A 25,554-nucleotide genomic window follows, 5' to 3' on the forward strand; every position below is an offset into this window, starting at 1 on the left:
GGGCCGGCCGCGCGCTCCCGCCTGGCGAACAAAGCCGCGGGGCCTCCGCAGCCACGCAACCGGCGGGGCCGCCGGGCTCACGGCGCACGGCGCGCACCGCGGCCCCGCTCCGCCGTCGCTAGGAGACGCCGGAAGTGGGGGAGGGGCGGCGGCGGCGGCGCGGGTGGGAATCTTTTTCGGGCGCCGGGGGCGGCGGGAGGAGCGCGCGTGCGCGCGCCCGGCCGGCCGTCGCCGCGGTGACCGTCCTCGCAGTCCGCCGGCTCGCGCCCCGCCCCCGCCCCTGCGCCCCCTCCCCTGCGGCGCGCGGGGGTGCTCCTCGCTCCTTCCGCGCCGCCGCCGCCGCCGCCGCCGCGCCTCCTCTCGCAGCCCGGGGCTTCCCTGGCGCCGCCGCTGCCTCTGCGGGCTGCCTGAGGAGGAGGAGGAGGATGTGAAGATGGCGGAGCTGCAGATGCTGCTGGAGGAGGAGATCCCGGGGGGCCGCCGGGCCCTCTTCGACAGCTACACGAATCTGGAGCGGGTGGCCGATTACTGCGAGAACAATTACATCCAGGTGCGACGCCGCCCGGCCGGCGCGCGGAGGCCGGGCTGGGGGGCGCGGGGCGAGGCCGCGGCGCGGCGAGGGTCCCCCGGGTGGGGGACATTGTGGGCTCCGAGCGTCCTGAGAAGCCCTGAGCCGGTCCGCGGGCGGCGCGCCGCGTCCCCGCCTCCTCGCCGCCGCCCCCGCCGCCCCCGCGCTCGGCCCCGGCTCCCGGCGGCGTGCGGGCTGGCGGCCTCGGGGTCGGCCTTCCTGCGGCCGGAGCCCTGCTCTCCGGGCGGCGGGCTGCGCGGACGGACGGCCCCCGGCCCCGGAGGGTGTGCGAGGGCTGCGTTGCTGCCAAGTACGGCGCCTCCGGTTCCTGCTCGTGTGAATACCTCCAGAGACCCGGTCTTTGCTTGTGTTTTAGGTTTTAACCCGGGATACAGTGGGAGAGCAGTTGTCTCCTGGTGGGAGTTATTGCCATTTTTTTTCCTATGGAGAATGAGAACCTGCATGATAATGAGCTGGGTCCCCCCCCCCCCCCCCCCCCCCCCATAGGTAATTTTCCTGTGGGGAGAAAGAATTGTCACTATTTTTCGGAGAGAATTAGGAAATGATCCTTGTGGTGTAATTTTCCCCGTGATGGCTATTAGGCACGGGGACTGATGGTGGGAGCGCTGTGTGTGTGTGTGTGTGTGTGTGTGTGTGTATGTATATGTGGGCGAGGGATGTTGGGTGAGAGATCCAGCTGCGCCTGGATGAAGCAGAAGATTATGTGGATTAAAAAAATTCTGCTTTAAAAAATTATTTGAAAGCATAGGTTTAAACGCACAATTTGCAAATTCAGCATCTTTTGTTTTATTCATGGCTTATTCTGAATCACAGGTTCTACCTCCATTTTTTTCCCCCTTCCCATTTAAATTCTCTTGCGATAAAGGTGGAAATGGAAGTATGTGAAATTGTTTCTTCCCTGTGGTCTTTTTTGTTGCTCCCACCTCCGTCTTTCCAGGCATCTGTTTTAACATCAGCTATATTGGGAAGCATTCTGAAGTCTCAGTGTAAACTTAAAAAAAAAAAGGTGTGAAAATTTTTCATAGGTTTATAAATCGTGTAAGGACCACGTGGTTAATCAAAGATGATCTTGTGAGATTTTACTGGATTAAACATATACTGAACTCTGTATTATCTTGTAGGAAATATTTGTCTTGGAGGATGAACCAGACATAATACAAGGCTTTTCCCTTCAGAGAGGCAGATGAAAGTATGGCTAGTAGGAAAAGAAAGAATGTGTCTTGGGTCAAAGATTATTACAAAAAGTACAGTTGTCCACATTTGTGGGTTGCTTTGCTGATAGTGAGTGAGGTAGGAAAGATTCAAAGGTTCGGTTGCTCAATTTTCCACTAAATGTCTCCTGAAGTCTTCTGTGGCCAGGCACTGTCAGAGGTTGATGAGACACACGTAGTGTCTCCAGAATCTCGTAGTGTAGTTAGTAGGGGAGTCTGATCTGTGCGCACACAAATACATAGAGTGTGTGACTTTATGCTCTGACGGACTGCAGGTGAGCAGAAGGCCTGGTGGCAGCTGTGCTGTCCTCAGGGAGTTCAGTCTCTAGGGGATGCACAGCTATAGGACTGAAGTGGTCCTTCCATTGCCTCGTAGCATGGCATGGGAAAGAGTGACAGGTCAGAAGAAAAACCGAGGGTGGAAGGGTGATGGGGTTGCAGTTATTACCAAAAAAGAAACAGATTTCTCTGTCTTTGGAAGAGAGTTTTTATTGTAATTTGAAGGTATTCTTCCTTTTAGATTATAGTTGTACATAAAGGTAAAAAGTACGTGGATTAATAATGCTGAGCGGTTAAAAGGATCAGTGATTGTCATCTTTTTATGTATTTTATACATTTCTTCCAGTTGAGAAGAGAGGAATGTTACTGCCATCGTTGTCTGTCATAGCAGTGGGGCTCAAAATTTTAGTGTGGTGGCATTTTAAAAAGTACAAATTTGATTAGTAGAAATGGAATGGATTTACAAATATTTCTTCAATTTAGCATCTAAAAGAGGTTTTACACATTTACCTCTTAGATTATCATCTCTTTTAGGATCCAGTGGGTATATTATTGGTGTTCTCTCCCAAGCTAACGGCTCTTACATGATTTGTTTGTAGTAAAGTTGATAAATAGAACCTGGGGATAATGGATTTGTGCTGACCCAGCTGCACATTTGGCTGGCTCTCCTTGTGACCAGAGAGCTGACCGGCAGGGCTTGGATGCTGCCTGTGACCCTGCAGTAGAGGAAAGTTAATTGGTGAGATCAGTGATCAAGTGGTCAGTTTAGCCTTATTATAGCATCGTGCCCTAACCACTAGCTCAAGTTGACTAACCCAATGCTCATTTTACTTTGTGGAAATGTAATTTTTGCCTGTAAAGCAGAAAAAAGACAAATCTGTGGATCATATGTAACAAATGGTAAGGTTCTTTGCTCAGTGTTCTTAAATAGCTGATTTTATGCATAGGAATAGCCAAAAATTAAGGTAAAAGAGAATATTCTAAATGTGGATTATATTTAGTGTGAAAATTGAGCAAAGAAAGGAAAGTGATTGCTTTCTTCTTCTGAAAACAACTGTACTGTGTTTAAACTGTTTCTATCTTATAAAGATATTCTTCAGATATACTGTTGGCATTGGGAGTGATCAGATGTTACCTGTGTTAAAACAAAATCTACAGGGAGAGCAGGGTTGCAAGTAGTAGTTTTCCAGGTTATAAATGCAGTTAACATTAGAAATTTAACAATCACCTTTAGTAAAAATTCAGATGATTTTGTTTATTTTCACCTCTAGAAGAAGTGATAGTAAAAATATTTTTCCTAAAATGTGATGATAAAAAGCTGTAATTACAATTTGCTGATACTTACCCGATTGATTTTCTTTATTTCTTGCCTGTAAAAAAGGACTTAGTAATTGTTAAGGATTGTTTTTTTTTTGAGATACATCTAAGACTTGGGTTTCTTTTCTTCATTTATTAATATAAACATTGATGCCTAGTCTAGGAAGTGTCCAGAAATTTTTTTAAAATGTTTTGATTAACTTGGAATCTACATTTTTACAAATTGGAGCATTTTATAATAATGAGTTGCTTTAACGTTCTGGTAGATGAAATAAGTCTATAGGTGTTACTTTCCTAAAGTAAATCTGAAAAACCGACTTGTTTGTATTTGCATTTTTCCTTTCATTAAGGAAAGTTACTCCTTTTTGTGAGTGATAATTCACATAGATACATAGTAAAATCTCATTGTCCTTTGTTTGGATTAAGAGCAAAATCATCTAATAACATGGATTTGCTCAGAAGAACGGAAGTTAAGAAATTACCTTAAAATTCTATCTGAAGTATTTCTTTTGACTAGTAAGGAGAGAGATCATTAGTAGCTTTCCTTTTTTTCTCTTTATTTAGCCAGGATCCTCCCTGAGTTTATTAAAAATTGCCTGAAAGATTTATAAGGAGATCGCAGAATCATGGCTTGTTACCAGTTTCATAAACAAGTAATTACTAAAACGATATAAAGATTTAAAATTCTTATTTAATAAAAACCATTGGAACACATGCTCATTGTTGAAAAATTATTGGAAAATACAAGTAGGTATTAAGGAAGAAACTTAAAATTGCTTGATCATTTTGAACACATATCTGGTATTTATACTGTTAAATCTTTTTGAGATACACAACTATATACCACGTGTTTTATAAAAATGGCTTCATGTTCTATATTACCTCTGTGCCGGACTTTAAAACGGAACTTTTAATGGAGCTAGGCTTGACTGTTTTATGGACGTCATAGAGTATACAGAAAGGAGGTTTGTGTTTGTGTGTGAGTTCTCTTTGCTGTCACAAATAGAGGAATCTTTAGAGCAAGTAGAATGAAGAAGCAGAAAGAGAAGGTCATTTGAGAGTAGAAATTTGGGGACTGATATTTGCATCCTTCCCGGTGGCTTTTGTCTTTTACCTCCACAGAGAGAAGTGAACCGCGTAGGTGGACATCAGGCTGAATTAGGGAGACTGAATTTCCCTAGATTGAGGTGACTTAACTCATCGGGATTTGATCAAGGTTTATCATTCTCAAAGAAACTGGTCCTGACTTCCCAGCAGAGACATTTGGTGATTGGATTTTTAGTGACAAAAGTCTTTATCAAGACCTTTGACAACATTGCAGACACAGGCTAAATTATATTCTGTGCCCCTTACTCTTTTTATAATTAAGAAAATTTTAAATGTTAATTTTTTTTAAAGATTTTATTTCAGTTTTTAAAAGATTTTACTTTTCCTTTTTCTCCCCCAATCCCCCCAGTACGTAGTTGTATATTTTAGTTGTAGGTCCTTCTGGTTGTGGCGTGTGGGATGCTGCCTCAGCATGGCCTGACGAGCGGTGCCCTGTCTGTGCCCAGGATCTGAACCGGCGAAACCCTGGGCCGCCGAAGCGGAGCGGCGAACTTAACCACTTGGCCAGGGGGCCGGCCCCGTAAATTTTAATTAATTTTTAATTTAATTTTTAAAATAACATTTTTAAATAGTTTTGTCATTGTGCGCTTTCTGCCCCTTCTTTTCCAGGGTACTTAATTGGCCTCTTCCTTCCCTTTATTGATGTGGGGGCTCCAGCTGCATCGAATCTTGCGCTGCCCTGGAGAACCTCCTGGGACAAAATTGCGCTTTCCTCAGCCGTCCCTGAGCTCTCCCTTCACTCTGCCATCTTAGCTTGCTGTGATTAATTTGTGACCGTGGGATAGATGTGCTTCCTTCGGAGTCTTCTCTCCTCTCCCAGAGAAGAGTTTATAAGCACACTGATTTACTGATGTGGAGGATATATAGTGGAGATATTTTTGAGCATGAGATCCTTTTGGTGTCACCTTCCTTCTAAATTGCAGGGAATTTTAATAGTACGCGGTAGCATGTAAGTGTGTATGTATAAATGTAATCTTTTGGTGGATGAATGGAAACATCCTGAAAATTTAACTTAGTCTTTTGTTAGATCTATGGAAATACCCTGAAAATTATATTAGACTATTTGTAGACTTGTGATAGCTTATGGTTGAATTTTTATGGGACTTATTAATAGATTGGTTTCATAGAGTAGCATGTGGAACAACACTGTCTACTTTGAATTTTTCGTTTGCTTTGTGTCCCACATATAAAGCTGCTAGAGGATAGAGTCATATCTTAGTTATTTTTTATGTCCTTCCATAAGGCATAGGATGTTGTACATATATTAGACACTAGTTAGACAGTCACTAAACGCCAGAAGTACCTACTTGCCTGTACCAGAGACTGTGCACTGAATTATTTTATACACTGAGTGTAACTACCTCTACATTTGTCCTGTAGTTTTTTTCTATTAGATATTATAAGTGACATTCATATTCTCTAAGCATTACTTACCGTGTGGCTTTGTAGTCATTACCTTGCAAGGAACAGAGTTTTACTTTTTTCTTTCTTTCTTTTTTTTTGAGGAAGATTAGCACTGAGCTAGCATCTGCTACAGATCCTCTTTTTGCTGAGGAAGACTGGCCCTGAGCTAACATCCGTGCCCATCTTCCTCTATATGTGGGACGCCTGCCACAGCATGGCTTGCCAAGCGCTGCCATGTCCACACCTGGGATCCGAACCGGGCCGCCCAAGTGGAATGTGTGAACTGAACCACTGCGCCACCGGGCCGGCCCTGACTTTTTCTTTCTTATACAAGTAATAGACCTTGATGTAGAAATTTTGGACCACAGAATGCTTTTCCTTGAGTCTTTTCCAGCATGGATTTTTTTCATTTGATTTTAAAATCAGGCTTGTTGAGGTGTGACACACACAGAATATAATTCACCCTTTGTGGGTGCACAGGCCTGTGAGGTCTGGTGAGTTTGCACAGTTGTGTAACGCCCACAAGGTAACATTTTCTGGTTTTAGCCGGTGATAAATACAGCTCTAAACATTTGCAGACAGATGTTGTTGGGACATAGGTCTTTATCTCAGTTGGGTAAATTTAAGGAATTTGCTCCATGATGACATTACGTGTGTCCACAGAGGCCAGGTTTGAACCGCAGGTCATCTGAGTCTTGGCTTGTGATTCTCCTGGAATGTGAGGTTGTGGGTGGCTCAAGAGGAGCTGCTGCGAGGCCTTTTCTCACGCATTTCCCTGTTTACCAGAGACTGTCCTGATCCCGTTTCTCATCACCTCTTGGTTCTCCGTGGCGTCGATGAAGCCTTCCATCGCCCTGTTGAGGATAGCGCTGCAGGCTGTAAACCTTCAGCTGCAGTCTGGCGCTGGCTCCTCAGTCCTTCGGCCCCTGTGCTTTGGGCTTTGCTCTGCATAAGGGCCTCAGCTTTTGCTCTGCTTCCTTTTGCTCTCTAGATAAGTAGTAGACTTTCTGACTCTCACGAGAGCTTGTTAGGGCTTGAGCGAATCTGTCAGGTCTTGCCTTCCCTTTGCCTTGACAGTAAATATTTAACAGCAGGATTACCGGGTTATATGGTAAACGTAGGTATAACTTTATAGAAAGTGCTGAATTCTTTTCCAAAATGATGATACCATTTTGCATTCCCACCAGCAAAGTTCCGGTCATTCTTTATCCTTGTCAGCACTTGATTTTGTCAGGTTTTTAAATTTTAGCTGTTCTGATAGGTGTTAGTGATATCTGACTGGTTTTATTTTGCATTTTCCCCATAACTAATGATGTTAAGCATTTTGTCAGGTGCTCATTTACCATCTGTATATCATCTTTGGTGAAGTATGTTCAAATCTTTTGTCTATCTTTTTGTTTGCTTTTTTATTGTTGAGTTTCAAGAGTTCTTTATATATTCTGGATACAAATATTTACTAGATATGTATTTTGCAAATATTCTCTCCAGGTATGTGACTTAACCTTTCATTTTAATAATGTCTCTCACAGGGGCCGGCACGATGGTACAGAGGTTAAGTTCGCATGTTCCAATTCTCAGCAGCCCGGGGTTCACTGGTTCAGATCCCGGGTGTGGACATGGCACCACTTGGCAAAAGCCATGCTGTGGTAGGCGCCCATATATAAAGTAGAGGAAGATGGGCGTGGATGTTAGCTCAGGGCCCGTCTTCTTCAGCAGAAAGAGGAAGATTGGCAGCAGTTAGCTCAGGTCTAGTCTTCCTCAAAAATAAAAATAAATAAATAAATAAATAAATAAATAATGTCTCTCACAGAACAGACATTTTTAATTTTGATGAAGTCCAATACATCAGTTTTTTCTTTTTGTTTCATGTTTTTGGTGCTATAACTAAGAAATCTTTGCCTAACCAAAGTCACAAAGGTTTTCTTCTGTTTTTTCTTCTAGGTGTTTTTTAGTTTTAGGTTTTAAGGTTAAGTCTGTGATCCATTTAGAATTAATTTTTCTATGTGGTGTGAGGTATGGGTGAGGAATTGTTTTTTTGCCAATGGCTATCTAATTGTTCAAGAACCGTTTGTGGAAAAGACTCCGTTGAGCTCTCTTGGCACCTTGGCTGAAAATCAGTTGACTGCGTGTGTGGTCTGTTTTGGACTGTATTGTTCTGTGGTCTGTGTATGCATCATATGCTCATATCACATTGTAGCTTTATAGTAAGTCTTGAAATCAAGTGTGTGAATCTTCTACTTTGTTAGAATTGTTTTGCTATTCTAGGTTCTTTGCTTTTTCTGTGTGTGTTTTCTGCAAACCTACTGGGATTTTTCATGGAATTTCCCTGAATCTGTAGATCATTTTGGGGCAAAATGATGTTTTGACAGTATTGAATCTTCTAAACTATATATGGACTTGGTGTTTTTCTCTACTTGTTTAGGTCGTCTTTGATTTCTCTTTCATTGTAGTCCTTAGAATACAAATTTTGCACATTTTGTTATATTTGTCCCTAAATATTTCATGTTTTTGGCGCTATGGTAAATAGTACTGTTTTTAAAAATTTCAGTTTTGAGTTGTTCACTGCTAGTGTACGGAAATAGGATTGAATTGTGCATAGTGACCTTCTATCCTGTGAGCTTGCTAAACTTATGTATTAAACATAGTATCTTTTTTGAGGGAAGATTCTTTTTTTTTTTTATGTAGACAATTATGTCATCAGCAAATAAAGACAGTTTTATATCTTCCTTTCCAATCGTTTTTCCTTTTATTTCTTTTGCTTGCCTTGTGACACTGGCCAGGACCTCAAGCATGTTGAATAGGAGTGGTGAGAGCCTTTGTCCTTGACTTCTCAGTCTTAGAGGGAAAGCAGCTGGTCTTTCACCACTAAGTGTGCTATCAGCTATAGGTTTTTGTGGATGCACTTTATTAGGTTTATTAATGGGATGCACTTATTCTTAGTTTGCTGAGATTCTTTTTTTTTTTTTTTTTGCTTGAGGAAGATTGCCCTGAGCTAACATCTGTGCCAGTTATCCTCTATTTTGTATGTGGGATGTCTCCATAACATGTCTTGATGAGTGAGTGGTGTGTAGATCTGCGCCCAGCACACAAACTTAACCATTATGCCACTGGGCTGGCCCCAAGACGATTTTCTTTTAACCATGAACGGATGTTATATTTTATTATATGCTTTTTCGTTTTTAAAGATTGGCACCTGAGCTAACATCTGTTGCCAATCTTTTTTTCTTTTTATCCCGCTCATCTTCTCCCTAAAGCCCCCCAGTACATAGGTGTATATTCTAGCTGTGAGTGCCTCTGGTTGTGCTATGTGGGACGCCACGTCAGCATGGCCTGATGAGCAGTGCCGTGTCTGCGCCCAGGATCCGGACTGGTGAAACCCTGGGCCACCGAAACAGAGGGCGCAACCTTAACCACTTGGGCATGGGGTTGGCCCCTGTTATGTGCTTTTTTTCCCCCATCTATTGTTGAAGCGGAGCATGCCAAACTCAAGCACTGTGCCATTGGACCAGCCCCCAGTTGAATTTTTCTAGTTAAACAATTTCACAGCTTTTATGACTAAAATGTATTATGTAAAGTTGTAGTTCACATTCATAGACACACAAATAATTGTATTTTCATTTTCTAGAAATAGTGACATATTAGCTATGGCTGTCCTGGGTTCAAGGGCTTTGTCCCCAAATTTAATTGCTTTAGAGTGATTTCTTAACCTTTTACCCCTCATGCTCTCTTTCGATAAATATAAAAACCAACCTCCCCACCTTCTCTTAGTCCATTTTGTGGTTTTATGTGACCTGTGGCGTGACCGCTATGACTTTCAGCCTTTCCAGCCATTTGCTGGAATGGAGGGATTTACGTGGGGTGGGCCTTCTAGAGTTTGTGTCTATCAGGTGACAAATTCTGCGAAATTCGGAGGTGAGTGTTGAGATCATATGTGACCACGTTATCATTTAGTTTATGACTATCATAGCTCCTCTCTTGAACTAGATGTATGAGGAAATGTATTTAAAATGCTAAGACATTTAACTTGGTACACTACCTTTTGAGTATACAACCTAATAGTCCTACTCATATGATTTTCAAATTCTGAAGGAGGTTTTGTTATAATAACAAAAATTGAGATACTACACATAATTATTAATTTATAAATATTCACACTATCTCTATTAATTCCTGTTGCTCTTGTAACAAATTACCACAAATTTAGCTACTTTAAACAGCATGGACTTATTATTTTATAGTTCTGAAGATCACACATCTGAATTGGGCCGCAGAACTGTGTCGTTTCTGGAGGCTCCAAGGGAGAGTCGGTTTTCTTGCCTTTTCCAGCTTCTAGAGGCTGCCCGCATTCCTTAGCTCATGAGCCTCTTTAAGCTTCCAAGCCAGCAGTGGCATCACTGACCTCTGCCTTTGTTTTCACATCTTTCTGTCCCTGTTTCCAGCATCGCATCCCCTTCTCTCCTTTGCTTCTGTCATCACATTGCCTTCTCGGACTCTGATCCTCTGCTTCCCTCTTGTAAAGACCCTCGTGATTATATTGGGCCTGCTCGGATAATCTCCCCATCTCAAGATTTCGTCTCACTTGCAGAATCCCTTTTGTCATGTAAGGTAACATTTCACAGGTTCCAGGTATTAGGATGTAGTCATCTTTGGGGGCCACTGTTCAGCCTACCACAGTATTTGGATGTAGCTTTTCCCATAGTCCCTCCTGTGCCAGTAAATGGCAACTCTGATCTCCTTGATACTTAAGCCAAAAGCCTGGGTACCGTTCTTGACTGTTCTCTTGTGCATTGGCTAACAGGTGGCTCTATCTTCACATGTCTGCATCTGACTACTGCTCACCACCTCCCCTGCTCCCACCCTGGTCCAAGCCACCATCATCGCTCACTTAGATTATAGCAAAAGCCTTTAGCTAGTCTTAGAACAGCAGCCAGAGCAGTCTTTTAAAAATCTAAGTCAGATCATGTCACTCTTCTGTTCAGAACACTCAGAGACTTTCCGTCTCACTCGGTGGAGAAACTGGAGTCCTTAAAATCGCCTGCGAGCCACAAATGTTCTAGCTTCTAATCCTGAGTCACGTCTTCTGCTCCTCTCCTTTCTTCTCTCAACACCAGCCACTTGGGCCTCTTTGTGTTGAACGTATGTGGCGTACTTCTGCCTCAGGACCTTTTTCCCTTTGCATTTGTTATGCCCTCTGCCAGGAGTACTCATCCCCCGGATCATTGTATGACTGGATCTTTTACCTCCTCCAGGCTTTTGCTCAAATGTCACCTGCTTGATGACTCTTTCTGAGCCATGTAAAATTATAACACACTCCTGCCCTTTGTTCACACTCTTTTCTGCTTGTACTTTTCTTTCCGTGCTTTATTTTTCTTCATACTACTTGTCGTTTAACATACAATGTATCTTATTTGTCTCTTTGTCTGTCTCCATCCCCTGGCATGGGCGCCCATGAAGCCAGGAGTTTTGTCTTTTTTTCAGTATCAGCACCTGAAACACTGCCTGGAGAAAATAGGCATTCAGTAAATATTTTTTAAATGACAAAATTAGGTCTTTTGTAGCAAGCAGTAAAAAATATCTTTTTGAGAGCAGTGAAATAAATTAGTGTTCCAAATTTGAAGAGTTTGTAGATTTATGTACAGGTGAATGAAGTTGGTGCTTTCTGTTTTTCCAGCATATTTAGTGTGGTTGTGACTGACAGAATTGACAGTGCTGTGTCACATGGCTGGTGCTGCAGTTAATTCAGCGCTTCAGTTACTTTCACTTAGTGCAGGACTTGTTCTGTAAGGGATGCTCATCGAGTCTGAGCTGATCTCCCTCTTCTTGGGAAGTAAGCAGGGGAATATTCCTGTTTTTAAGCGTCAGATAAGTAAACTCAGGCTTACTTCTGACTCTGCTAAACTAAAATTCTGTGAAGAGAGGAAGTGTGTTCATTTTTTTTTTTGCCTGTATCCCCATGTTGAGTAAAATGATTGCGCTTACGACTCACACCATTTAAAATTTTTTATTATATATTTTTTTCTTATTGTTCATTCAAAAAATATTTATTGAACATGTGTCCATGCTGGAAGATCAGTGTAGGTAACTCATGGAGCTAACAGTCTAGCTCTGTTACCAGTTTGATTTCTATGAAGAGCCTCTGTCTGAAATTCTGAATTAGTGGGGTTTGAACTAAATATAACATGGTACTGTTTTTCTTTTCTTGTTCTTGCTGACCATTATTTGGTTTTATCCACTTATCTGTTGAAGACTTTGAATAGAGGCAAGAAGATGCATTGTTAGGAACATCCAGAGCCTACCAAGCAAGACTGCATGGGGAGCCAACTAGGGATGCCAGCCTTTTCCAGTGTGTGGTGCCACAGGCCTCCTGCCAGGAGATGGTGCTGGAATAATGATTCCTTCTCTTCCCCCCAAATCCTTTTATCCTAAATCTAGACGAGCAAGCAAGGTTCACAAAATGGTTTTGAATTGCTTAGCTTAATATATTGTACTCTCTTTGAGATAAGAAGAAATTTAAATTTATTGACATTAAATTTATATTGTTTCTAGGTTCTTCTCATCCATAGTTTGTTTATAATGTATTATGTATAATTATGAAATTTATTCATGTGTAGGTAATAAAATCTACACATAATAAATTTAATGCCAGCAATTTAGTTTGTGGTGTAAATGTGTTATGTGCATGTGATGACAAGGCATCATGCCCCAGCTTTTTCTTCTTTTGAAGCAAATGATTGAAGATTGGATCTCTAGAGTTATTAACATGCGTTTTTTTTTTTTAAGTAGATTAAAATCTGGTTAATTTAGATTGATTTAATATTATTTGATGTTATTTGTACGTAGGCTCTTTTGACACAAAATACGTAAATTAGGTCAAGTCCTCTTTGGCCACTGCTCTAATCCTGGTGTCTTCCTTTCCTTCCCAAAGGTAGCAATTGTTGTCACTTTGATAAAACCCTATTTCATTGTTTTTTTCTTTTTTTACTTTTAATTGAGATACCATTCACATTAACATGGAACTCACCGTTTTAACCATTTTAAAGTAAAAAATTCAGTGGTTTTGGGGCTGGCCCCGTGGCCGAGTGGTTAAGTCCGCGTGCTCCGCTGCAGGCGACCCAGTGTTTCGTTGGTTCGAATCCTGGGCGCGGACATGGCACTGCTCATCAAACCACGCTGAGGCGGCGTCCCACGTGCCACAACTAGAAGGACCCACAACGAAGAATATACAACTATGTACCGGGGGGCTTTGGGGAGAAAAAGGAAAAAATAAAAAATCTTTAAAAAAAAAAATTCAGTGGTTTTTAACATATTTACATAGTTGTGTGGCCATCATGAATTCTAATTCCAGAACATTTTCATCATCCCATTTTATGTATACATTTGTTATAAAACCTGAAATACATTCTTCTTAATTTTTGTTTAGTCAGTTATCTTTTAAAAAATTTAAATAAGTTTAAAAAATTGTGTGTTTATCCATGTGATTAACATTTCTGGTACTTTTCATTCCTTTGTGTAGATCTATATTTCTATGTGGTGGTATTTTCCTTCTGCCTATAGGACTTCTTTATCAATTCCTGTGTAGATCTCTTGGTGATGAATTGTTTTACTCTTGTGTTTTTGAAAACATCTTTCCTTTACCTTCGTTTTTGAAAGGTAGTTTTGTTGGGTATAGAATTCTGTGTGGAAAGTACTTTACTTTCAGTGTTTTAAAGGTGGTGCTGCGCTATTTTCTGCCTTACATTGTTTCAAATAAAAAATTTGCTTTCATGCTTATCTTTGTTCATTTGTAGGGTAATGTCTTATTTTCTCTGGCTGCTTAGAAGATTTTCTCTTTCTCACTGTTTTTTAGCAAGTTGAGTTTGATATGCGTTGGTATAGTTTTCTTTCTGCTTATGTTCAAGGTTCATTGCACTTCTTTGATCTGTGAATGTAGAGCCTTCTTCCAATTTGGAAAATTTTCATGAATTATTTAAAAAAATTTTTTTTAATCAAGCTAGCATTGGCTTGTAACATTATGTAAGTTTCATGTGTGCAGCATTGTAATTCAACTTCTCTATACACTAAAGTGTGGTCACTACCAAAATCTAGTTTCCATCCATCGCCATACAGTTGACTGCACCTACCCATTTCATCCTCCCCCAACCCTGCTTCCCCTCTGGTTACCACTGATCTTTGGTAACTGTCAGACTGTTTTTGTGTTTGTGTTTTTGTTTTTGTTTTGTTTGTGCATTTATTTATTTATTCCACATATGAATGAAATCGTATGGTATTTGTCTTTCTCTGTCTGACTTATTTCACTTAGCATAGTACCCTCAAGGTCCATGCATGTTGTTGCAAATGGCAGGATTTCATCTATTTTTTAATGGCTGAGTACTATTCCATTGTCTATATATACACCATATCTTCTTTATCCATTCATCTGTCAATGGGCACGTAGGTGGTGTCCATGTCTGTTGTAAATAATGCTGCAGTGACATGGGGGTGCATGTATCTTTTTGAATTAGTGTTTTCGTGTTCTTTGGATAAATACCCAGAAGTGGAATAGCTGGATCATATGGTAGTTCTATTTTAAATTTTTTAAGGAACCTCCATTCTTTTTTTTTTTTCATAGTGAATATACCAATTTGCATTCCCACCAACAGTGCCCGAAGTTTCCTTTTTCTCCACATCCTCACCAACACTTAGCTCTTTTACTTTTTGATGATAGCCTGAGGTGATATCTCATTGTGGTTTTGCTTTTCATTTCCATGATGAGTAGTGATGTTGAGCACCTTTTCATGTACCTGTTGGCCATCTGTATGTCTTTAGAAAACTCTGTATTCAGTTCCACTGCCCATTTTTTAATTGCGTTTTTTTGCTCTTGGGTTGTATGAGTTCCTTATATATTTTGGATATTAACCCCTTATCAGCTATATGATTTGCACTTGTTTTCTCCCATTCTGTAGGTTCCCCTTTCATTTTGTTGTTGGTTTCCTTTGCTGTGTAGAAGCTTTTTATTTGGTTATAGTCTCACTTGTTCGTTTTTGCTTTTGTTGCTTATCCTTTTGGTGTCATATCCAAAACATAGTTGCCAAGACCAATGTCAAGAAGCTTTTTCCCTGTGTTTTCTTCTAGGTTTACAGTTTCAGGTCTTATGTGTAAGTCTTTAATCTGTTTTGAGTGAATTTTTGTGGGCAGTGTATGTAGGGGTCCAATTTCATGCTTCTCTATGTGGCTCTCCAGTTTTCCCAGCACCATTTATTCAAGAGACTGTGCCTTCTCCGTTGAGTATTCTTGGCTCCTTTGTCGAATGTTAGTTGACTCTATACGTGAGGATTTCTTTCTGGGCTCTCGATTCTCTTCCATCATTGTGTCTATTTTTATGCCAGTACCATATTGTTTGGATTACTCTAGTTTTGTAAATAGTTTGAAATGAGGAAATGTGATGCCTCCAGCTTTGTTCTTCTTTTTCAGGATTGCTTTGGCTATTTGGGGTTGTCTGTGATTCTATATGAATTTTAGGATTGTTTTTTCTATTTCTTTGAAAAATGTGGCACTATTTCTTATAACTGAATTCTGACTGATACACTTCTGGTCCCCAAAAGGATTATTTAGCATAGTACTCGCCATTTAATTTAATTGTCATTGTGGTTTTCATTTTTTTCTTGGCCCTGCAAACATTGTAATACTTGGTATGTTACTGTTAAGACATTTGTTAGTGGTTTTTGGGAAGGGAGAGAAACTGTGATGCATTTAAATTTGTTCTCTGCTACTGCTTACTATTATTTTTTTAATATTGAGGTATAATTGACATCCAACATTATATTAGTTTCATGTATACAACATAATGATTTGATATTTGTATATATTGCAAAATGATGACCACAAGAGGTCCAGTTAACATCCATCGCCATATGTAGATACAGAATTTTTTTCTTATGATGAGAACTTTTAAGATCTATTATCTCTGTAGATCTACCCTGTGTCTGTCCTCATAATGGATACTTTTTTTTTTTGTAGATAGAAAATATAAATATGAGAAAGGAAATCAATCTATAATTGGTCCAGTGTTGTAATTGTAGTTAAAATTATTTCAGAACTGTGGAGAAAATACATAGGTTCTCAAATGGCCTTATTTTGTTAGATTTCAGTGTTTGATATTTTCAGAATTTTGTCAATCCAGGTATAAATAAAGGCAATTAATAACTTAGAGGTATTTCTAATTTACTGTGACTTAAAATGCCAGATATTACTGTTGATTTATACTTTTCCAGATGTTCCTTACATCCATGGTAAAGCTTTGTCTTAAGCTTTGTTTAGAAAGAGTCTTACCTAGCAGCATGAAGTTAGCATCTCACAGTTGCGAGTAAAGACTGTCATGAATATTATTGTTCATAGAAAGGGAACTTAATCTTTAATAATAATTAAAAATTTCCCACTGTGTCAATAATTGGTTTTACATAGTAAAAGTGTATTCTAATGAAAAACTAAAGAAAAATGTAATTTTTGTAAATAAATATATTTATTTTTTAATACGATGGGGTTGTTTGTGATAAAAATTTACTTGTAATGTAACTCTAATATTAACTTTTCCAAATAAGATTTCAGAATATTAAGTTCTTTCCCAATTACTTAAATCTTTGAGAAACTTAGTGTTACAGACATGTACACACCAGAGAAGTCTACCAAATGCTATTTTTAAGGTTAGCATCTTTTCAGGTTTGTGTTAACGAAAAAGATTACTTGGTTGTATCTTTGAGGAAAATATTTCTGCTTGAGGAAATAAGGGCCTAGTAAACATATCTGTCACCAGTGTGTATGATACCATGTTGCTGGCTGAATGAACACATCAACTATGAGAAAGAAAGTGAGAAACTGAGAAATGATAATCTGCTGTATTTTGGATTTATTCGTTACTGGAGCTGTATAATCATAAATAGAGCACATTTCTCCTTTTCATAATTCCTGCAGTCTTCGACTCCTCTGTCTCCTTTTTATTGTCTTTGGGTAAGTTAGTTTCTTTTTCTTCCCCCTGCTTTTAGCTTGAGGGCATGTAAACTTGTCTCTTTTCCTTCTCATCTCTTCTGTCTGTTATCTTTTTCGGTTAACATCTTGCCTTTGAGGCACGTAACATTGACCTGTAAAGCAGGAAAAGATGAGCCAGTTTACTCTGGGGAGAGCGGGGATAAATTAGCAAACCTCACGCAAGGAAGGAGGGCGTGTATTGTGATGGATCATTTCTTCACATTTTCATCTTCTACTCTTGCGGTATTAGCTTTTATTTATTTGTTTGTTTATTTTAAGATTGGCGCCTGAGCTAACATCTGTTGCCAGTCTTCTTTTTTTTTCTTCTCCCCAATGCCCCGCAGTACGTAGTTGTATATTCTAGTTGGAGGTCCTTCTGGCTCTGCTGTGTGGGACAGTGCCTTAGCATGGCCTGATGAGCTGTGCTAGGTCCACACCCAGGATCTGGGCTGGCGAAACCCTGGGCCACTGAAGTGGAGTGTGCGAACTTAACCACTCAGCTGTGGGGCTGGCTCCAAGTATTAGCTTTTAAAATTGCCTCAGTAGACCCTACACTTAGAGCCCTTTGTTTTACTACCCTGCTTCTTATGCTGTAGTGGATTTTTACATTTGTCCAGGCATTCATTTATTATTTACTAAACTTGAATTGGTCTTAATTTTGTGTAGTTTTCCTTTATTCCGGTAGTATTTTTTTCTCACTTGAGTGTCAAATGGAGTTTTGCTCCTTAAATCATAATTAAACTGTAGTGGTTGCACCAAGCTGTGCATCAGGTACTTTTATTGTCATTGTTAGTTTGTTTAGAGGCATTGTGTGCCCCTCAGAGTAATGAGTCATCACTCAGAAGGCAAAAAACTGATGGGTTTGGTTTGTGGCCAAACCATAGAAGACAGTTGACTGGAAAGCTTTTTTTACTATAAATATCATGTGATCCAAACTTTAGTTCTACAGTTCTACATTTAGTAATTCATTTTTTTTTTTCATTTTCAAGTTTTTTCTTTTTTCATCTGAAAATGGGAAGGATGATATCCTGACTCTTATTTTATTCAGGTTTTGTTCATAGATCAAAGTGCACTGGTTCAGAACTAATATTTATTCTTTTGTGTGAGATACTGGTGGCATAGGGAATTAAAAAGAAATCAATAAGCTCTGATTCCTGTTCTCAAAATGCCTCTAACCCTATAATCCCATAATGGAAGTAGAATTCCTAAGGAATAGCATTCCTAAGTGGCATGATGAAATTACTTCCCAAGGAAAAAGAGCAGGGGGAAGTCAGAAGATAGTTCAATTCAGCAGGTGTTTATTGACCTCCACCACATGCTAGCCTTTCTGGTCAGCTGAGAGAGCAGACGTAAATAAGACAAGAAGCCCTGTTTTAGAGAGCTTGGAGTAGAAATTACATAAAAATTGAGATGATACTTTTGAAATACTTATGGTTTATTCTGAACACACTGTGTATTATATAAAATAACACAACTATTATGACTCTTAGGTTTCAAACTGGGAAATTGTAGTTGCTTGTTTAGTTACGTGCAACTTGGTAATGAATTTTTGGTTTGGCACTTTGTCTAAGGCCTGAAAGTTGTGTCAGAACATTCACATGTAGGAGTTATCTTTTTTGTAATGTTTTCAGAATTTTGTAACTTGGATGCTTTCTAATACTTCGAATTGGGTCATTAACCAGGTGATCATATATTAACATGAAAGAGAAAATGTGTGGTAACTGCATTTTAGTAAGGGACTAGTAAAAGTAAATGTAATGAAGGTTTACTCTAGTACTTTCAGGTTTACTCATTCCTAGTAGTAATAGCTTTGATAATGGCTCAGCACAAGGTTGACGTAAGGGAAGCCATATTGTAGAAACAAAACTATATTGTAACTTTGAATGGCCTCTGATTAACTAACCCAGACATGTTCTTTAGATTTTATGGCCCCTCCCAGCTCCTATAAGTTGATAACTTTGTTCTTTTGAGTTCCTTAGCAATGTGATGACCCCTAGACAGAGAGTCTATGCAGATAGCTATCATCAGTGACAACTGAAAGATCAGGGTTTAGGGCATTGCTCCGGTCTCTGATGCATATCCAGTAAAACAAAAGATTGTCAGGAACTAAGATCAGATGTCTGCCCCACCTGCAGATCAGATGGAGGTCCCACTGGGATTAGGTCTCTTTTTCAGGGACTGTTAAAATTTGGGTTGTCTGTACTTCTTATCCTTCTGGTTGGATACTTGATTATAAAATGTGCCCTTAGAGGTTGTTCCAAAGCTGTTGAGCAAGGTATGAAATTCTAATAATGCAAAATGTCAGCCTGGAGCCAGGAACAAGAGAATATTTCCAAATGCATGCTAAACAGTTTCATTCCTCTAACCCAGATCTACACCCTAATTGAGCAGAAAGTAGCTAGATTGGTCATCCACTCCAAATCCCTCAAGAATGAGGAATGACCAAAGAATAGAGGGAATTGAAACTGGAAAACAGTTAGCCATTGATGACTCAGGAGCTAGGAACTAAAGTTTCGTTTTCCTTTCTACAATTCCTGATTATAGCTTTTAGCTGTTTAACCCGCTCATTGTTAACTATGCTGTTTAGGCAGTACACTATCTGACTCCCACTAGGCGCATATAGACAACATCTTCCTGGAGCCTGGATCACCATGGTAATAGGTGTTTGAGCTGTTCTTCAGGAATTAGAACCCATTCATCCACTCCAGGCTGGTTGAGACCACCAGCTCATCAACGGGGCCTGCGCAGATATCTGATAGGTGACCTTTTGACGTCAAGAGACTAAAAACTCCACCCTCAGATCATGCTAACGTTGCCATTTTGTGAACATACGTCCTGTGAAGAGGCATGAAGTCTGACTCTGCTTGTGCACATCATCAATTCCCTCACCTCTCCTTGCCTCCGATCACCTCTCCACATTTCAGACCACCTTCCCTCCTTACCCCATGAATATCCCTGAGTCCCTATTTTTGGGGAAGCAGATTTGAGACTCATCTTCTTGCTTTCTCACATGGCTGCCTTGTGATTTAACCCACTCTCTGCGGCAATCTTGTCTTGGTGTTTGGCTTTCCGGGTGGTGGGCAAAAACAAACCTGGTGTGGTAACAGTGTCCACATTAAACATGAAGAGTTCTTTAAAACTTGATCATTATTTTAATTGGTAGGAAACATGCAGGTGGTAATTAGCTTAAGAAGTAATACTAAAAAAATGCACAATTTATGTACATCTTTTAAGAAAAATTATTTATTTATTTATTTTGAGGAAGATGAGCCCTGAGCTAACATCTGCTGCCAGTCCTCCTCTTTTTGCTGAGGAAGACTGGCCCTCAGCTAACATCCGTGCCCATCTTCCTCTACTTTATATGTAGGATGCCTACCACAGCATGGCTTGACAAGCGGTGCCATGTCTGCACCTGGGATCAAAAGTGGCAAACTCCGGGCCGCCAAAGTGGAATGTGCGCACTTAACCACTGCGCTGCGGGGCTGGCCCTATGTACAAGTCTTTTTTTATATGATGAAGTGACTATGGAAAATTTTTTTTGAGATGCTTAATTGTAAGTTATGTGTTGACAGGATAATTAAAAGTTTGTTAGTAAATTTATGAGCCAGAATTGAATGATGGTGAAACCTGAAGTCACTGGAAACTTTTTCTCAATTTTTAAAACTTATCAAAAATTTAATATCACCCCATCTGGGTGAAGTTAGGAATTTCTTTTAGTTTTGATTAAAAAAATTAACTTTTTTGTTTTCTGAACTGTAAGTTGCTGACCTGATGTCCCATCACTGGTAAACACTTTAGTCTGTTTTTCCTACAAACAGGAACGTTGTCCTCCTTAATCATAGAACAGCCATTACAATCAGGAACTAATACTGACATGTCTTCTCTATCAAATCCTCATATTCCCATTCAGGTTTTATGAGCTATCCTATTTAGTGCCTTTTATTTAATAAGAATCCAGTTCAGAAATATGTTGCATTTAGTTGTCATGACTCTTAGTCTGTAGTCTGGAACAGTTCTTATTTCCTTATCTTTCTTTGGTTTTCATGGCGATAACACTTCTGAAGATTATAGGTAGTTTGTTTTTTTATAATGTCCTTTAATGTTTCATGTTTCCTTATACTAGATTCAAGTTACCTATTTTTGGTAGGAATGTCACAGAAATGTTGCTCTTATTTTCTTGCTTCCTATCAGGTTGGTCTTGACTTCACTTTGTCCTGTTACTGATGATTTAGATACTCGTTTTGATCACTTCATCACAGTTTTGCCGGACAGGTTTCTCCACTGGTAAAGTTATTCTTGAAGTATTTCTCTTTGTAATTAATAAATACCTTGTGGGAAGATACTTTGATACTGTACGTATGTCCCTGTCTTCATTAAACATTCAGCCCATGTTATTCACTGGGTTGTAATTAATTTTGTTTTTTTGCTCTTTGTAACAGCAGAAGGTAATAACTTGCAAAAGGTAATAACTTCTTTTTTTATTGAGGTAACATTGGTTTATAACATTCTATAAATTTTAGGTGCATATCATTATATTTTGACTTCTGTATAGACAACATCATGTTCACTAGTAAAAGTCTAGTTTCCATCCATCACTGTCCAAATGTCCCCCTTTACCCCTTTTGCCCTTCCCCAGCCTTCCTTTCCCTCTGGTAACCACCATTTTGTTCTCTCTATCTGTGTGTTTGTTACTGTTTTTTTTTTTTTAATATTCTATGTATGAGTGAAATCATATGGCATTTGTCTTTTTTAAACACATTTTTTTTTAAAAGAAGATTTTATTTTTCCTTTTTCTCCCCAAAGCCCTGTGGTACATAGTTGTACATTTTCAGTTGTGGGTCCTTCTAGCTGTGGCACATGGGATACTGCATCAGCATAGCTCGATGGGTGGCACCATTTCTGCGCCCAGGATCTGAACCGGCGAAACCCTGGGTTGCTGAGGCGTAGTGCGCAATCCCAACCACTTGGCCACAGGGTTGGCCTCACATTTTTTTTTTTTTTTTTGAGGAAGATTAGCCGTGAGCTAACATCTGCCACCAATCCTCCTCTTTTTTGCTGAGGAAGATTGTCCCTGAGCTAACATCTGTGCCCATCTTTTTCTATTTTATATGGGGTTGCCTGCCACAGCATGGCTTGATAAGCAGTGCTAGGTCCATGTGCGGGATCTGAACCAGTGAACCCTGGGCTACTGAAGTGGATTGCACGAACTTAACCGCTATGCTACCAGGCTAGACCCAGACCCTGGTATTTGTCCATCATTGACTTATTTCACTTAGCATATTACCCTCGAGGTTCATCCATGTTGTCGCAAATGGCAAGATTTCATCTTTTGTGATTCATTTTTATCATTACTTATTTTGATGCTCAAATTGTCCTAGATATGGCCCCTTACATTGTCTTTTATTTGGGATGAAGACATCTTTCTTTGATATCATATCTCTTTTGTTCTTCAGTGTTTCAAATAGAGAGACAAAATCTTTGCTTAAAGTATTGCTTGTTTCAGAGATGTGCGAATTCCTTAAATTGGCTAGCGCGAAACCAGCGGCCTCACTGCAGCAGGTGGTTGTCTATAAAAATTACTTTCCATAGTTACTAGAATTTTGTATACTCTGAAAGTTCTTACAGCTGGGAAATGTCTGCAGTCAAGCCATAGTAAATTGGTTTGTCAGGGTTCCCCAAGACCACTCTTCAGGTTTGACAGTTTTCTGGAAGGACTCATAGAACCCAGAAAAGCTGTTATATTTACAGTTAATGGTTTATGACAGCAAAAGTATACAGATTAAAGTTTGCAAAGGAAAAAGGCACATAGGGTGGAGTCCAGGAGAAACCAAGTACGAACTTCCAGTTTTCCTTTCCCAGTGCAGTTGTGACAGTGCATAACTCTCCCGGCAATGACGTGTGACAACACACATGAAGTATTGCCAACCAGGGAACCTCACCCAAATCCTGGTGTGTGCAGTTTTTATTGGGGCTCAGTCATATAGGCTTGGAGTGCCTTTGTGACTAACCTTATTAACTCTGGGCCCCCGGCCCCCACCCTGAGAGATCAAACTGATCCAGCGTGTCCCAGGGCCCTGGTGAACAAATAGGTGTTCACCGTAAATCACATTGTTAGCCTAACTATCTGATGGGGCCCTAGGTCCCAGGTGTACAGAGATACTCTCATCAGGCAAGATCCTCCAAAGACTTAAGATTTTCTCCCAGGGTCTGACCATGGCCGGTCCTTTCTTTGGAATGTTCAGGATTCGAACACCCCAAACCTGCTGTACGGTTTGTCACTGCCAATAAAAATGAAATAAGTGTTTAAGGAAGAAAAACAATCTCTCGACTGAATTCTTTGCAGTGCTAATGCACTTCGCGGAGAGGTGACTTGTTTTAGATGCTCGTGAGATACCAAAATGGACTATAATTTAGGGAAAAATTTCAAAGTCAGTGCAGTAAAATAGAAGGAAGAGACTCTTGCCTAGGACAGACACTCTTCCAGCCACTATTCATGCTGTCCTGAGTAGAAGGGATCAGTAGTTAACATCACAGTGTCACAGAGGTTATGCCTATGTAATATTTGTATGTACTGAGGCTTAACTGTGTTCCATATAGTTACATATATGCAAATAATTATAAATATGTATGGAACTATATGTAGTTCCATATGGAACTGTATTCCATAATGTGGATTACTTCTTGATCTTTTTTGACTATTGTAGTTGACATTTGCTTTATACCTCTATAACTTTAGGACTAGAACATTAAGAACCTACAGAAATACATCAGTGTTTATATAGGGGTAGCATTGTGTTTTTTTCTTATAAATTACTTATTTATCCTTATGCCAAACCAAATTAAAGGAGAAAAAATTGAGCAGAAGAGTTTCTAAGAATCATATAACTTTGATTATCTGTCAAAAGCTGACAGAACCATTGTAATCATGTAGTCCAGTATTTCCCAAACTAGCGTTGCATACTATGTAAAAATATTTGTGTTATAAAGTGGATACTGCATAATGTACCCCGTTTTGAACCTACAAAGCACAATATCATTTTAAATGTTCTGAGAATTCTTGTGTTAAAGAAACCTGTTTAGCTTAACGTGCAGTGTTTCACAAAACATATTAGTCCTCCAAGTCATTTCTGGATGCCTGACAGCTATGAATAATACCGCAGCATAGACTGGGAAATGCTGTTGTAGTTCATTGTCTTCTTTTTATAAACCTTAGAAGCAGCAGCTTATGCCCGTAGAGTTTAGACATTCTTTTGAAGTCATCTATCCCTGGGCCATAGATTTTGGACTTTGATCTAAATTTATATTCAAAAGTTTTAAGCAATTACAGTCTAAATGGTTCACACTTCTTTGCCACTCTTAAATTTGTCTGCTTCCCCTTTCTTCCCAAGCCTTACCTCCCAAATGGCTTAAAATAAAAGTCTTACTTCTTGCTCAGAGAAAGCTGCTCTGAATTTAGGCCCCCTCTTTGGCTGTGCTGTCCAGTGTAGTAGCCACTGGCCATTTGTGGCTATTTAAAGTTTTTGAATTGAGAGATATTTCACATACCATAAAATTCACCCATTTGAAAGTGTACAGTCTCATGGGTTATAGTGTATCACAAGATGGTGCAACCATCACCACAGTCTGATTCCAGAACACTGTTCTGTTCATCATTCCAAAAAGAAAGCCTGTACCCTTTATCAATCACTGCTCCATTCCCCTCTCCCTCTATTCCCTGGCAGCCACTAATCTTTCTCTATGGATTTGCCTGTTCTGAACATGTCATATAAATGGAATCATACAATAGGTGACCTTTTGTGTCTAGGTTTTTTCATGTAACATTTTCAGGGTTCACCATGTTGTATGTCAGTACATCATTCCACCTTTTTTTTTTTGGAGTACAGTTGACATACAACATTATGTTAGTTTCAGGTGTACAACATAGTGATTCAATATTTATATATTATAAAATGATTGACTCAACAAGTCTAGTAACCGTCTGTTACCGTACAAAGTTATTATATTATTGACTATGTTCCCTATGCTGTATGTTACATTACTGTGACTTATTTTATAATGATGTTTATACCTCTTAATTCCCTTTGCATATTTAATCCATCCCCCTATTCCTTTCTTCTCTGAACACCAGTTTGTTCCTTGTATTTATGAGTTTGTTTCTGTTTAGTTTGGTTTGTTTTTTAGATTGCACATATAAATGAAATCATATGGTGTTTGTCTTTTTCTGTCTGACTTATTTCACTTAGCATAATACCCTCTCAGGCCATCCATCTTGTTGCAAATAGCAAGATTTCATTTTTATGGCTGAGTAATATTCCGTTGTATATATCTACTGCATCTTCTTTATCCATTCATCTATCACTGGACACTTAGGTAGTTTCCATATCTTGGCTATTGTAAATAATGTTGCGCTGAACGTTGGGGTGCATATATCTTTTTGAATTAGTATTTTCATTTTCTTCAGGTAAGTACCCAGAAGTGTAATTGTTGGATCGTATAGAAGTTTAAATTTTTTGGCGAACCTCCATAGTGTTTTCCATAGTGGCTGCACCTTAGTTGTGGAATATCTGTCCTGCTAGATTTGTTTTTGTTTTTGCTGAGGAAGATTAGCCCTGAGCTAACCTCTGTTGCCAGTCTTCCTCTCTGTTT

At 39.6% G+C, this 25,554-nt stretch overlaps 1 protein-coding gene across 1 annotated transcript in view; it reads left to right on the forward strand.

The window, feature by feature from the left end:
• Nucleotides 1-71: 71 nt before the first annotated feature.
• ABI2 (abl interactor 2) overlaps nucleotides 72-25,554 on the forward strand; it is a 118,201-nt gene continuing 92,718 nt past the window's right edge. The window contains 1 exon segment of the mRNA XM_046659356.1: nucleotides 72-550. Within this exon segment, the coding sequence (XP_046515312.1) occupies nucleotides 434-550 (117 nt within the window). The 5' untranslated portion in view covers nucleotides 72-433.

Source organism: Equus quagga, chromosome 4, assembly GCF_021613505.1.
Source record: "Equus quagga isolate Etosha38 chromosome 4, UCLA_HA_Equagga_1.0, whole genome shotgun sequence".
NCBI classification, from domain to species: domain Eukaryota; kingdom Metazoa; phylum Chordata; class Mammalia; order Perissodactyla; family Equidae; genus Equus; species Equus quagga.